Source organism: Zonotrichia leucophrys, chromosome 3, assembly GCF_028769735.1.
Source record: "Zonotrichia leucophrys gambelii isolate GWCS_2022_RI chromosome 3, RI_Zleu_2.0, whole genome shotgun sequence".
NCBI classification, from domain to species: Eukaryota; Metazoa; Chordata; class Aves; order Passeriformes; family Passerellidae; genus Zonotrichia; species Zonotrichia leucophrys.
In genome coordinates, this window is record NC_088172.1 from 6,406,826 (window position 1) to 6,420,521 (window position 13,696).

Consider the following 13,696-nt stretch of genomic DNA (forward strand, 5'->3'; position numbering starts at 1 on the left):
TGTAATGCAGACTCCAGCTACTACTGACCAAAGAGCCTTAGATGTGTTCAAGTTGGCCACTTGAAACTGTTCCTTAGATTCTTCTGCTGTTAGTGGAGCTGATTGAGAGAATGTGAACTGGAACTAAAAATACTCTCAGTTCAGTATTGATCCTCTCTTAACACAATAAGGGGAAAGTTGGGAGTTGCCTTGCATAGCAGGACATAAAGTGTGATCTCCAGCTTATGCTTCCAAGAAAAACTTGTGGTTCATTTTACACCAGGTCAGGCACTGCAATTCCTAAATGAGGAATCACAATGTTATATGTTGGCTTCTGTATTAAAATGTAGCATTACAGGCATAACGAGGAGAAACTGATAAACCTTTTTAGACCTTTGCAGTGAAGTTGTTGGGAGTCCTCTGTGCACTGTTATAGATGTGATTACATCCTATTTACATTGCTTAGGGTACAAGGAGGGAGACGAGATGATGCCTTTAGGTCCCTCTTTTCCCCCATCCTTGCTGGTGGTTTACCACAGACAGACTACAAAGATGCTTCTGCTGCAGTTTATGCACCTATTTATGAGTTGAATTTAGCATTGTATGGCTTCTCATGTCCTAAACCAGCTGCTCTGCTGGAGCCACTGGGTTGTGGGAGTTCCTGGTGTCAGTGACACCCACCACATGTAATCTTTGGACAGATGTTCTCTACTGCTTGCCTTCAACAACTTGGTCCCCACACAACTTCAGTTCCTGTTTGAGAAAGGGGAGCACCAGGCAGCATGCCCATTGCTGTCTCCCACAGCTGGGGACTCAGGGTGCAGAGGTCTAGGAAGCAGTAGATTTGGAGTTTTGCAGTGGTTAGTAGGTCAGGAAGGATGGATAATACAAGGACATTTGTTGTTGGACAGTGGAATATTGTCTGTGGAATACTGGGCAGTGGAATATACACGCTGCATCATGTAAATATTCATCCCATGTGAGCTTGTACTCTCAGTAATGTGGCTCCAGATATTTTTATTAGGAGTAACTAATGCTTTTACATATGGAGTGAATTCTTTGCCCAGTAACATTCAGCAGTGGTCAGTTGTACATATGCTTTATTGCAGTGACTGTGAAATCTCTCAAGGAAAAACTAAGCAACCATCCTGCTATGAGGATGGGGTACTATTTTGGTTTATTTCAACGGTCAGGTATCACAGCCTCTCTAGGCAACTTGTTCCTCAATTTTTCCTTGTTCAGTCTAAACCTCTGTTGTTTCAAATTGTTCCCAGAGAGAGTCTGGCTCAATCATGTCATGGACCTTGCAGGGAGAGTGTCAGGCTGCTGTTGGGACCCTGTATGTACATCCAGGCAGTCTGCCATCCTAGAATTAAGTGTGCCCAACCTTGCTCCAGAGCTCCAGAGAGCAGAGAAGCTTGGGCACGTTGAGCAGCATGATCACAGCCAGATGTGAGCCAGTTTCTGAAGAAATTTCACTGCTAATATGCTGAAAATTGTCCCTGCATTCCTCCTCTGTTGAATACAGTTTATCCTAAGTTATTTCCAGTCTGATGCAATTTCTCAGCTTATGGCAACTGAGTTTCTCTAACAGCATTTCTAAAGGTTTTGTCAAAGAATTTCTGAAAGTCAACCCTAATTACATGTACCAGTGTTCCTCACTGCTAATTTGACGCACTTCAGGAATTCTAATAGAGCCCATCAGAGACATGACTTCCCCTTGCAGAAGCCATGCTGCTTTGTCACGATGATAATTTGCCTGGTTAAGTGCTCTGTAGCTCTGCCATGATAGAGATTTACCTTTTCACATAATTAGCCCAGTTCTGATGCAGGACTTTCTGGTGTGTCTTGATAAGATTTTCTCTCTCCTCCTGTTTCTCTTTAGAAACAGACACCACATTGCCTGTGCTCCAGTGTTGTGAGGCAGGAGCTGGTTTTTTGTGATAGATAATGTATTTTTGGTAGGAGCTCAAAGTTCCTGGAGAGTTTTGGATGAGTGCCAGCCAGTACAGACAATGTGCTGCAAACCAGTGTGATTTGGATGTTCCGTGAGCAACATCTTTAGTCTCCTGAGGTTTTGTATGCTTCCTCCATGCTGAAGAGTTTGGTGGGATCTTCCACCCATCACTATGGAAGGAACTTGTAAGCAACCTTTTATTTCACTTCACTGCAGTGGCTGGCCTTTACCAGCAACTTTTTTGGCTCAGTTTCAATGGTGCTTTCCTTGCCCACAATAGTTCATGCCAGTTTCTGGAAACTTTTGTTTCATAGAGGCTTTTTCTGGCAGCATGGTGACCTATATGCAAACAAATGCACAGCATGTTCTTTTGAGCCAGAGAAAGGCTTGCTGAGACATTCCCTTTTCAGTTTGAAGAAATACGAAGTGTGTAGCAATGATTTCCATGAATAAGGTTCTGCAAACTCAGCATAATACTGAATTCAGCAAAAAATGATGCAGTTTGAATTAACACTGTGTAAAAGGCTTGCAGCCCGGCTTGCCTTAGAGTTCAGAGATAATACCAGATCCCTGGGTCTTTTTATTCCAAGGATAGAGGAAAAAAAAGAGTTTAATTCTTCTAATTTTCTTGCTACTACATGCCAAAGTCCTACAGTGACCTTTTCTCTTTGCCCTCTAAACCCTTTCCCTGTGAAAATGAACAATATACTTCCCAGTGATGGGTTTCACCATCTTGCACCTTTCCTGCAGGATAAAGCCCTCTTGGAGAGGAAACACCTCACGTCTGGAGGTCATGTGGTCGATGGCAGACTGTGGAAAAGGAAAAACTGTAAATCACTGGTGTTGAAGCATCAAAAGCTGATAAATAGGTGATCCTGAGCCGTAGCCCAGCCCCAGTTTCCCTGTGCGCAATGCAGGGCTCGGGTGCTTCCTAGAGCGGTCAGGGCACGGGCAGGGGGAAGTCTGTGGAAGGCTGAGGTCACAGCTGCCAGACAGGGCATCCATGTGGATTCTCAGGGGCTGTGGGAAGGTGAATGGCATGGATCCACCTTCAGGAAGCCCCTGGAGTCACAGCAGCAGCCTTGGGAAAGGATGATGATGTGGGCAGTGGGTGCAGGTCCTTCCTGGGAGCACAGGTGCCGTTTACAGCCCCAGCACCTCAGGACTGCACTGCTCAGGTTTCCTAGCAGAGGAGACAGGCTTGCTTACCAGTGGGGAAATACACCATGATATTTTCAGCACTTCACAGCACATGCAGCAATTTTTTTAAAAAAATACACTTGATGAGAGCTGTAGTTAAAAAGTGAGAAATTACTAATTAGTAACTAAGTAATTTGGGGTTTGATTCACACAAATTGCACTATTACTGTAAGAGAGGATTGCAATTTCAGGCTAGCTGGGGTTTGGTGGGTTTTTTCTAAGGCACTGAAAATATAATTGATGTGCTGTTCATTATCTGCCAGGTGTCGGGTTTCTTGTCCTTTTTTTCATCATCTGAGATATTACAGGCATAAGACATGCCTGGAAAATAAAGGGGGGAAAAAAACTTACTGCTTTCCCCTTTGCATTGTCATTTGCAACTCTCAGGTTTTCCCACTAGATTGTTCTTGTAAACTCTTTCATTTCTTAGCACGCAAGAGTGACCACTTAGAACATCATTATAGTGCTATCGTTAGAATCAGAGTTTAGTTATACAGAAAGCTGTGAGTGAGATGAGCTAAGTGTCATTTTCTCTTTTACCTTGGTGAAGTGCTAATAGCATGATTGCTGTCAATTCTTCTCATTAGTCTCAATTTATACAGAGAATTTTTTTTTATTATTTCTAGTTAAGAAATCCAGCTGGTATAACTCACCCCCCGAAGTGTCTCCTTCCCCTGCCTGTATGCAGATCAATTAGCAGCTATGTATCTTCTCTCTACATGTTAAGTTGTTGAGGGACTAATCTATGTTCGTGTGTTGTGGGTTTTTTTCTGTTCACGTAAGCATTTCAGCTGAGTGCTCAAAAGTGTAGCATGAGTCAGCATTAAGATTGAAAATGCCAGTAAAAGAAAATCTGTAAGCATTCCATTAAGACTTCCAGTAATATTACAGCTTTGCTCTGTTGACAAAAATACCTATTCTGTACAGAGTCATCATAGCCAATGGCTTAAAAATATTCATATAAAGGTGGGAAGATGAAGTCACCATTGAGAAGTTTAGTCAATATAAGTAACAAGTCTGTCCTCTTAAATCCATTCTTGTCTAGATGATTCGTGTCTTTCAAATGGCACTGTAGGAAAATAGTAACCCAATTTGAACTCACAGCAAGAGAAATAGTTTGAAGTCATGTTGTGTCTAGTGATGTGGCTGTATATTGCACTAGCAGAGGAGAATGCTGCAACAATCCACATGAAAAAGTAGCAGAGGAGGAATTTTGCTTTCACTTGATACAATAGTCATATGTTTACAGGTATTACTCTACCAAAATACCATCATCTTACCCTTAGCCCTTGATGCCTCTGAATTTTGCCTCTCAGAAGGCAGTGGTTATTCTCAATAAGGAAAAATAATTCCTTTAAAATGCTGCAGGTTTGTGCACTTGCACAACTTTCCCTTCAGCAGTAGGTAGAGTAATACATACCAATAATCCTTTTCTCCATGTAAGCCTGAAAACAAGTGGGTTTGGTTTGGGATATATAGTCTGTTCAGTCACAGACTTTTACACCTTCCTACTCAGAGAAGTTGAAATGGGGAAATAATGCAAAAAGGATTTGGTCTAATGCTGGGGAAGATGTTTTTAGTAAATTAATTACTTCAGTATATCAAGTGCAAAGGGGGTTCATGCAGTGTGGGGTACTGGGGGGAGCTGTTTCCCTCCACCATCACCACTGCAAATCCAGTCTCCATGTTCAGAGGCTTTGCCAGTTCTACATGTGTCAGAAACTGCAGAACATCAGGCAGAGAATTTCCCTGACTCAGACAGTAGCAATGGGTGTGTAATGGGTGTCTGACATCATTCCAACCTCTGCTCTTCAGTCAGAAGAGCCTCAGCAGGAGCAGCCTCAGCAGGAGTAGCCTTAGCACCCATGGGCTGCCTGGGACTGCACATCCATTCAGGTGAAGGGATTTTTTGGGTCTGTGGGTCTGGAATTCAGGAAGATCTACTCTTCTGTAAATGGCATTAAGCCACTGATGAAGGCCTGTTGCTTTAGCCATACATGGAAACAGATTTCTTCTGAAGCTGCTAAATATCTTTCTCTCCCTTTTAAGGCTTAAAATTGTGATTGAGAAAGTAAGTTGCTGTAGTTAGTGGCTTGTCTTTGTCAGATACAGTTCCACCTTACCCTTTACTTGAGCTGAGATCTTCAGTGTGACTGTGTAGTGCTGCCTGTCTGCTGGAGAATAGACCTGGGGGTTTGAGGGGTTTTTCCCTTTGATCTGGAAATATCAGAAGCAAACACAAAGCCCTTTTTTTCACCATTAGAAAACCCAACAGTCACCCTAGCTTTTTTTTTTCTAAAATCTTCTAAAATTTCCAATGTCCCCATGTTATTGCCATTACTAAACTGGAAATTGGAGATGCATAGTAGGTGGTTGAAGAAAAGCACTTTTCAGTCTGTCTAAACCCTATTTTGGTTTTGAAGGGGGAAGTTGGTGGGGCAAGTAGGCAATCCAAGCATGACAGGGTGAAATCCAGTGGCATCAAACCAGTATCAATCATGGTATCTTTCCCTAGGAACATTCCTGAATTTAAGCATTAATGGGCTGCTTGGCTGTGGTCTTGAGGTATCCAGATATTGAGCTGAATCTCCCCATAGTGTATCCAGCCAGGGATCGTGCTGCTCCTCACCACCTTGTTTGTGCTTTCTTTTCCCTTGTGCCCTGCAGGGTGTGAACGGCATGTCTGTGGATGAGAAGACTGACTCCCCCATGTATGTGTATGAGTCAACGGTGCACTGTACCAATATTCTCCTCTGCTTAAATGACCAGCGGAAGCAGGACATTCTCTGTGACGTGACGCTGATCGTGGAAGGGAAGGAGTTCCGCGCCCACCGGGCTGTGCTGGCTGCCTGCAGCGAGTACTTCTTGCAGGCCTTGGTTGGGCAGACGGAAAATGACCTGGTGGTCAGCCTGCCGGAAGAGGTACAGTATGGGCACCGTGCCCCCACCATAACAGGGCACCCCTTCCTCCCTCCTGGGGAGGAAAACCTCTGTGGTCTGCTGGGGTGGCAAAGAGAGGGGGGCACAGGTGTCAGTGGCTGCCCCAGCACGGCTCAGGATGTGCTGTTTGTGTTTGGCTGGGTTGCAAATCACTGAAGGATGGACATATTCACATCATGCCTGCCTTATGATGGAGGCGAAGCTTTAGGATGCTTCAGCTCGCCTTTGTCGCTGCTGCTGAATGAATTGCACCCAAACATTTCATTACGTATCCTCGTTCAGGGCAATATGAGGACCCTTATATTCCTCTGCTCTTCTAGACAGGAAATTTGAAAGGAGTGATGTGACAGCTACATGGCAGGTTATTGTTGAAAAATCATTTGAGCTGTCATGTTGTTGGGAGTTTCATTGCTGTCCACCCCTCTCTGGCAGCTCATAGCTTTATTCCACTTCTTTCCCCTTTCCTGCTCCTCATTCAGTCTGGCTTCCTCACAGCTCCCCTCATAAAGAGTTTGGGATTTAACCGTGTTTTCCCCCAAGAAACCAGGAACTCAGTCTGTCAGAGAGCAGAGGTTTTGTCATGCAGCGTAGCTCCCACAGCAGGAAACCCAGGGACGTAGAAAACACATACCTCACTGGAAAGTTTACTTTATTTTATCACAGAATCTCACTGGCTGGCTTCCACCCCCACTGTAATTTCCTCACAGCCGTAGAGCTGTGACGGCACAGCTACCGTAGGGCATGCGGGTGGCTTTGCTGCCCACAGAGGGGAGGTGCATGCCTGATGGCAGCATCTCTGCTGCCTTGGCACTGCCTGCCCGGTGTCTCCAGCTGGGAAGGGCGGCATGGGGAGAGTGTCAATGTACCCAGGGCACAGCACAGCAGTCACTCAATGGGAAGGTGCACTGGCATATGGAAGGTTTTTCACCATCTTTTGCTTAATGCCCTTGAGGAGGCATGGTGTGTTTTTAAATGATGACAGGTCCCAAAATGTCACACATCATTTTCCCCCCTCTGGTTTAGTTCTCCAGAGACTTCAGCAGCATTGTAATGTTGTCACAAGTTGGAGAGCATTGGAAGTAGGTCACTGGCTGTGACTTCATGAGTCCTGACACTGAGTATTACTCATAAAGACATTCAACCCAGACATTTTGCATAGGAGTTTAGAGGACCCGCTAGGATGCACACTTTGATTCTGCAGTGTCCACTAATAATTTCCAGTGGAAGAATCGAGTCTCAGTCAGTTGCATGGCTTTCTTGCCACAAGCAAGGGTAGGAGCAGAGAAGTGACAAAACATGCCCAAGGGTGCAGAAGTGTGAAATTGCAGTGCTCTTCTATGAAGTCTTAGTGAAACCTCTGTGTACAATTTAGATCCTGTTACATAAAGAAAAGTAATTGACATTCAAATAAGCATGTAGAAGAGTGACTGAGATGTTCAGAAGAATGAGCCTGGCCTAAAGGAGGAGAAGAAAGGACCATGGCAGGCTCATACTGTTGGTGTGACAGCTGAGATGTGCTGCAGCTCTAGTTAGACGGAGGAGCTGAAACAGCCGAGAGGAGGAATTTCTCTCTAATGCCAAAAGACACTGTTGGCTCAAGCACTGATTGGTTTCAACCAGCTTTCAATAAAAGTAGATTGGAAATTAGAAGATCTCTAATGCCAGCAGTAGTGAGGTGCTGAGCTGCAGGCCAGTGGAGGGGTCATGATGTACTTGCACTTGGTCACCCAGTCCTATGTTAATATGACACTAAAGACTTAAAATACAAAGGTTTGTCTTTCTATGTGTTTTATATGAGATGCTGTCTAAGAAAAAAATCCTCCAGTTCAACCATAAATCATTTCTATTTAAGTGAATCGTCTTCAAATAAATGAAGTATTAGAGTTTTACATTTTAGAATGTATCTCAATGAAAGATCAAAAAATTTTTGTGACTTAGGTTTACAGTGGCTGCACTTATGGCTCCAGTGAAGCTCGTGGAGTTGCAGAAGTAGTGAACCTAGTTCTTGAGGTTTTTCCAAGAACTTTGAAATCGTCATGCCTTACCCAAGACCAACACTGCTACTTTGCTACATGCTTCTATTAATAGCAGAAGAGCTACTAAAAGAGCTACTAGAGCATGAGGGCTTTGACTTTCTCATCCTGGAAAAGAACTCTCTTGGCCTATTAAAAGAGCTAATGACAGTTACCAATGTTTACTTGTACAGATATTTTATTTTCCACATGCAAATTAATTGCTGCTAAACGCATTGAATCTTAGTTTTCTTATGGCTACTTTTCTGAAATAGCTGTGTGTGAGGTGGTCAGCTAAATAATTTCCTCACAAAAGCTAGTTACTCACAAGGAGAGCAGCCTGATGCACCTCACTATTTCTCAGTTACTCCTTGGTTAAGATGCACGTCCCTGCTTCTAGTGCTGCTCAGCTTCTCAGCGCTGGGTGCTTTGATAGTGCCTGTGCAGAGATATGGGAAGTGCCTCCAACAGCATCAGAGCTCCTGCAAGAGGAACTGAAACACTCCTGGTTTGTAAAAGCTGATAAGGCAGAGGAAAGAGTTATATGGCATTTAAAGAAGTTAGCAGGGTCATCTTTGGTTCACAAGCCAAGGACGCTTCCCAAGGCTACTGTTTTCAGTCTGTGGTCTGCAGAACTCCGACAGCAGTGGTACTCTTTAGGTATCTGTGAAAACTGACTTATTCTGTCATGTAGGGGGTTATTCCTCCAGTGAAAAAATTTTAAACAAAAGCTGAATGTGAATATCCTGAACAACTACTTTTTATGCTTAGAGACAATTTATGTTGGTGTATAATACAGAAAAACAGATACTGAAAAGAATTTTTAAATGTAGTCTTCACTATTCAAAACTTCTCCAAAGGTAACAATTGTTCATGAATTTACAGAGCTATTTTTAAATCAGCCACACAAACACTGTATTTTAAATCTGAGTATAGTTTGAAAACTGCTGAAGTACGTTGTGGAGAAAGGGCATTGTTGTTACTATCATTTGTCAAAGGTTTGGTGTTGGAGCTGAATAAAGCTTTATATATAAAGCTTTTACGTTCATGTTTTGTTGGTGTGAGGAAGCTTAACATCAAAGAAAAGAACTTACTTCTGATTATTCAAAGCAGTAAATCTGCCTCTGAAGTCTAAACTGCAGACTTTTTTTACTTCATAGCATGTTGGGGTCATTTTGTTAATCTGGCATCCAGACATTGTTAACTGTTGTCTAGCTAAACAGGGAACAGATGTTTTTCACATTATTTCTTGTTTATATCCAGTTACAAGCAAGAGCAGTCTTTACAATACACCAGTCATTTCAGTAGGGAGACGTTGTGCACACACAGAATTGGGACTAGTTGGATTTAGAGGGTTTTAAACCACTGCAAAACCTTGTGTTGGACATTTCAGGTTAGTTCAAGCATGTCTTAACAGGCCTCACTTCAAACCTTTCCTTAATCAACTTAAACAAAGTCAGTATGGAGCTAATTCTGCACTGATTGAAGAGTTTCCATAAACCCTTTTGTGCTGGCCTTAGTAATTTGATTTTGTGCCACACCTTTTGTTAAGGCAACATATTTCAGTGTGTAGACAAGCTGCCCAGAACAGCTGCATAACAGCAAGAGCTCAGATGTGGCCATGGTGTGTGAACTATCAGCCCTCAGAGCAAGTTAGAGAAATGGAGTGTTTCAGCTGCCTACAGCTAATAAAAGACAGCCCCATTAGCTCTTAACTTCTATGCTTTTTTTTTCATTTTCAGTTTTGCCAAACAACTGGAACCTTGCCTGCTTTTACCCGGGGTGTTTTTCAGCAATTAATGCAGCTTTCCTCTAGCAGGTGCTGTTAAAAACAACCCAGAATTAGTACTTTCAAAGAACTGAGTTTGAAGCTGTAAAGTTGGTTATTCACTCCATACCCCTAACTGTTGTTTTGTTTTATTTAATCACAAAAACTGGTCTTCCTTCCTCTAACAAGGCACTTAATTAAGTTTTTAATTTATGATAAGAAGTTAAATAGCACTTACGAGGTTTTTTAATGGTTTCCACTTCCCATCCAGATTACAAAAAAAGGTGTGATGGAGAGAGACACGGCTGTCAGCCAGGGGTATTGTAGGTCATGCCAATATTAGCTGGCAGCAGGCCTTTATCCAATTAACATTGCTTCATCACTGCAAGTAATAGCTCTCGAGTAGATGATTGAGTCATTCATGCTGTAGTGGTACTCAACTTTACTTGAGAAGGAGCCAGTGCTTCATCAAATGGGCTTTTTATTTGCTATTATTACCTGCCTAACTCTGCTAATGGAAGTGCACAGCAAGTCTGGATGGGCAAGGTGAAAGCTGGGCACTGGATAAGGGAGCATCTTCTGTGCAAACACCTTATTCACTTTTGTGAGCTGTGGGTGCAGTTAAATGGTGAAAAGGCAGAAATAGAAACAGCAACAAGTAAAATTCCCCAGTGGCGTTTGATTCCTGCGGGTTAGAAAGAGATTCTTAATGTTGATTGAGATTCTCAATGTTGCTTGCATTTTTTTTGATTTGGGAAATTACACTTGAAAGAAATTTTCACCATCCATGAGAGCACCAAATGCCTTCCTCTCAGATGAAGCTAAACAAAGGTTTTCTGAAGCAGCAGACCAAGCTTTCTTTAGCACTGGTCTGATACCAGCCTTTGTGTTCTTTTAGAAACTTGCTTCCCCAATAGGTTGGTTAGTTTTACCTGTAGCCCTCAAATTTCTTGAATCTGTTTCAGAGTGGTGACCTTTTTTAGTGCAGTGAGCTGTCTGCTGGGAATGTTTTCTTCCAAAAGGATTAAACTGAGCAATCTGTGGTATCCAAGTCTTCCAAGGCGCAAAAGGAAGCAGCATCTCTTTTAGGATGAGGTTGTGGGATTTGTCCACACCGCTCTTTCCTTTGCTGTTAAGAGAATGATGTTCAAAAGAGATGTAAAGGCTGAATTCCTCTGCATTCTCTCTCCTTCGTTGGTGCAAAACCTGCCTTTTCCCCGCAGGGTCTAGACCTGTGAAATTTGTCATCTGCTTCTTCGTTAACTCCCTCACACGGTGGGTTAAGCTTTGCAGGGAGAAAGGCAGGACAGGACCTCGGATTTGGGATTCAAGGCTGGCAAAAGCTGAGTGTGTTGGAAGGCAAAGGCAGGCAGCAGCACTCTGGGTGGGACTGAGCCAGGCATCTAACATTAGCATGGCTCGTAGCTGACAGGGAGGAGAAATACTGGCAGCTGCTAACCATCCATGCCAACCTGCCAGCCTGAGGGAAAAATGCTGGGAATTAGCCAACGAGAGATGATTGTGATGAGGAGAAAATCAAAGGCAGGATGCAGGAGGTCAACTATTAAATACCCTGCTGGCTAAAGGCACTTACTATTCCTTTTTATCTCTCTAGAAATAAACACTGTTCTCTTGCTTTGTCTTTTTCCTTTCTTTATATTCTTTGTATGTATAAATATAATATCTTTGAAGAGTGTAGGGACTGAGCTGGGAGTGCTGTGCACAGGAGCATAGAGTGAAAGAGGTGATAAATGTGGAAGAGAGGAGCAAGAGGGCAAGAAGTTTATTTCCCAGCTGGAGGGATGTTTAACGCAGTAGGGAACAACAAAAGACCCTTTTTCGTTGGCACCCTGGAGATATATTAGGAGTAGCTAAGGTTAGCTCTCAGAGAATGGAAAGCAGTAATGTGGCTTTCTCTTTACATGACTGTATTGGCCATTGATGTTCCTCACAGATTGCAGCACTGGCCAAAATCATTCCTGCTTTGTCTCAGGAGGTGGCAAGAACTTGAAAGCCATTATTCCCTTCATCTGCAGAGCTTTTTGTGGTGGAAAAGGGTTATCTCTATCAGGCTTCAAACTCACTTATGCTTCAACCTTACCTCAGTAATGCCACTTTAATCAGTTCATATTGATAGAAGCTTGGGTCTTTGGTTTGTTAATTTCCTCCCAGGGAATGTGTGATTTTTCATGCTGACCCACAGTGCTGACACTGACCGCACAGAGGGATGGCTGGAGGCTGCAGCTCTGTACTGAAAGTAAAACTGAGCATTTGGGTACTCTTTGAAGTCTGACATGACAGGACTCCAATTCAGGAGAAACTATGAGACAGAATTGGCTGGTGTTTTATGTATGTTGCTTATGTAGCACAGTCCAAGGTGCAAATGATGTACTTTGTTTCTAGTAGGTGAGCAATAGAACAGAAATGAGATCCTCAAGATGTGATATGAAATTCCATCCATGTATCACTGCAAAAGCTTCCAGCACTGCTTGATTTTTCATGCCTCAAGTGTGATGAAGAAACTAGCCACATACTTTTCATTCTGCATAGTGTAACTTCCATTATTTTCTGATGAGGGCCGTCTTGCTATTCATAACATTCTCTGATCTTCTCAGGTGGAGGAAAGCAAAATACATCTATGTTGTGGTGAGAGCTTAGGCTTCAAAAAGCAAAACAGAAGTCATGTATACATGCATGTTAAGTAGAGAAAATCTTGCAATAGCTCCTTTCCCTCCTTTCAGCAGTAACTGTACAATTTATTTATGTATTCCAGCAGGCATATGAAAGTACTGTGGAAGGGGATCGGGAGATGAATGCACAGAACAAAATTCACCATTGCAATAACTGCACTCAATTTTTTTGCCCCTGTTAGACTCCTGCCTGCCATTCCTGTTCAGTTGTGTTAGTGTTCAGGAAGACATAATCATGGAATAATTATAGGCAGGTGCTTTTATTGAACAGCTCTGGGTGCCAAATCTGACTCCAACACGGGTTTGGGATGAACATGTTTTTATACCTTTATCATTATATAACTACATATAAATTATTAAACTTATATTGTTCTATTGTATACATTGATTTCATCCAAGCATGGATTTTTGTAATTTCCATCAAACCCCCCAAAATTGTTTCTCATGATTCTTGTTACGATTAAACAATAATTATATCCAGTTGCCAAACAATCATCACATCTAACAGTCATATCATTTATCATAGTCATTAAATGATTATACAAGTGCAACCTAACATTTTCCTAGGGCTTACCTTAACATTTTCCCAGGACCTACCAGGCCTATCGTTCCTTTCTAACTCCCCTGAATATTCCATGATTTTAGAAACATTTTATCCCTATACTATCAGTTGGGCTGATGGACTGTGATTGCACTTGCTAGTGAAAAGGCAGTTTGCAGTGTGGAAGCTTTCTTGATCTTGGTCTAAAATGTAAAAGATAACTTGAATAGTAAATCCTATGTTAAGGGCACGAGAAGAAGTAATAAGAATGCATAACAGGAGGTGGATTGGTTTTGTTTGTTTGTTTGGGTTTTTTGTTTTTGCTTTCCATGTTCAAATATGTATGAATGAAAATGAGATGGCTGAGCCATGACTGTGCCTCAGCTCTGAGCACTCTTTCAGGCCCTGCAGACTGAAAGACTTCTCCCTCTCCTCCCCCTCCACTTAAATTCTCTTACCTTTGCTTTCTCTCTTACATAAAAACCCCTTTCAATTTCATTAGAAACTTCAAACCAGGTATCTGCTCTCTTAGAGTCCCAAAATACAGGCTGGGCGTTCGACTGAACTGATGGGTAAGGTCCAGTGAAGACACCTGGCAGCTTCACAACA

General features: G+C 42.6%; 1 protein-coding gene across 6 annotated transcripts in view; it reads left to right on the top strand.

The window, feature by feature from the left end:
- BACH2 (BTB domain and CNC homolog 2) overlaps window positions 1-13,696 on the top strand; it is a 183,450-nt gene that overhangs the window by 131,796 nt on the left and 37,958 nt on the right. For all 6 annotated transcript variants that reach the window (XM_064707286.1, XM_064707285.1, XM_064707289.1 and 3 more), the window contains one exon: window positions 5,804-6,058. In XM_064707286.1, coding sequence (XP_064563356.1) covers window positions 5,804-6,058 — 255 coding nt within the window. The remainder of the gene's footprint in view (window positions 1-5,803; window positions 6,059-13,696) is intronic.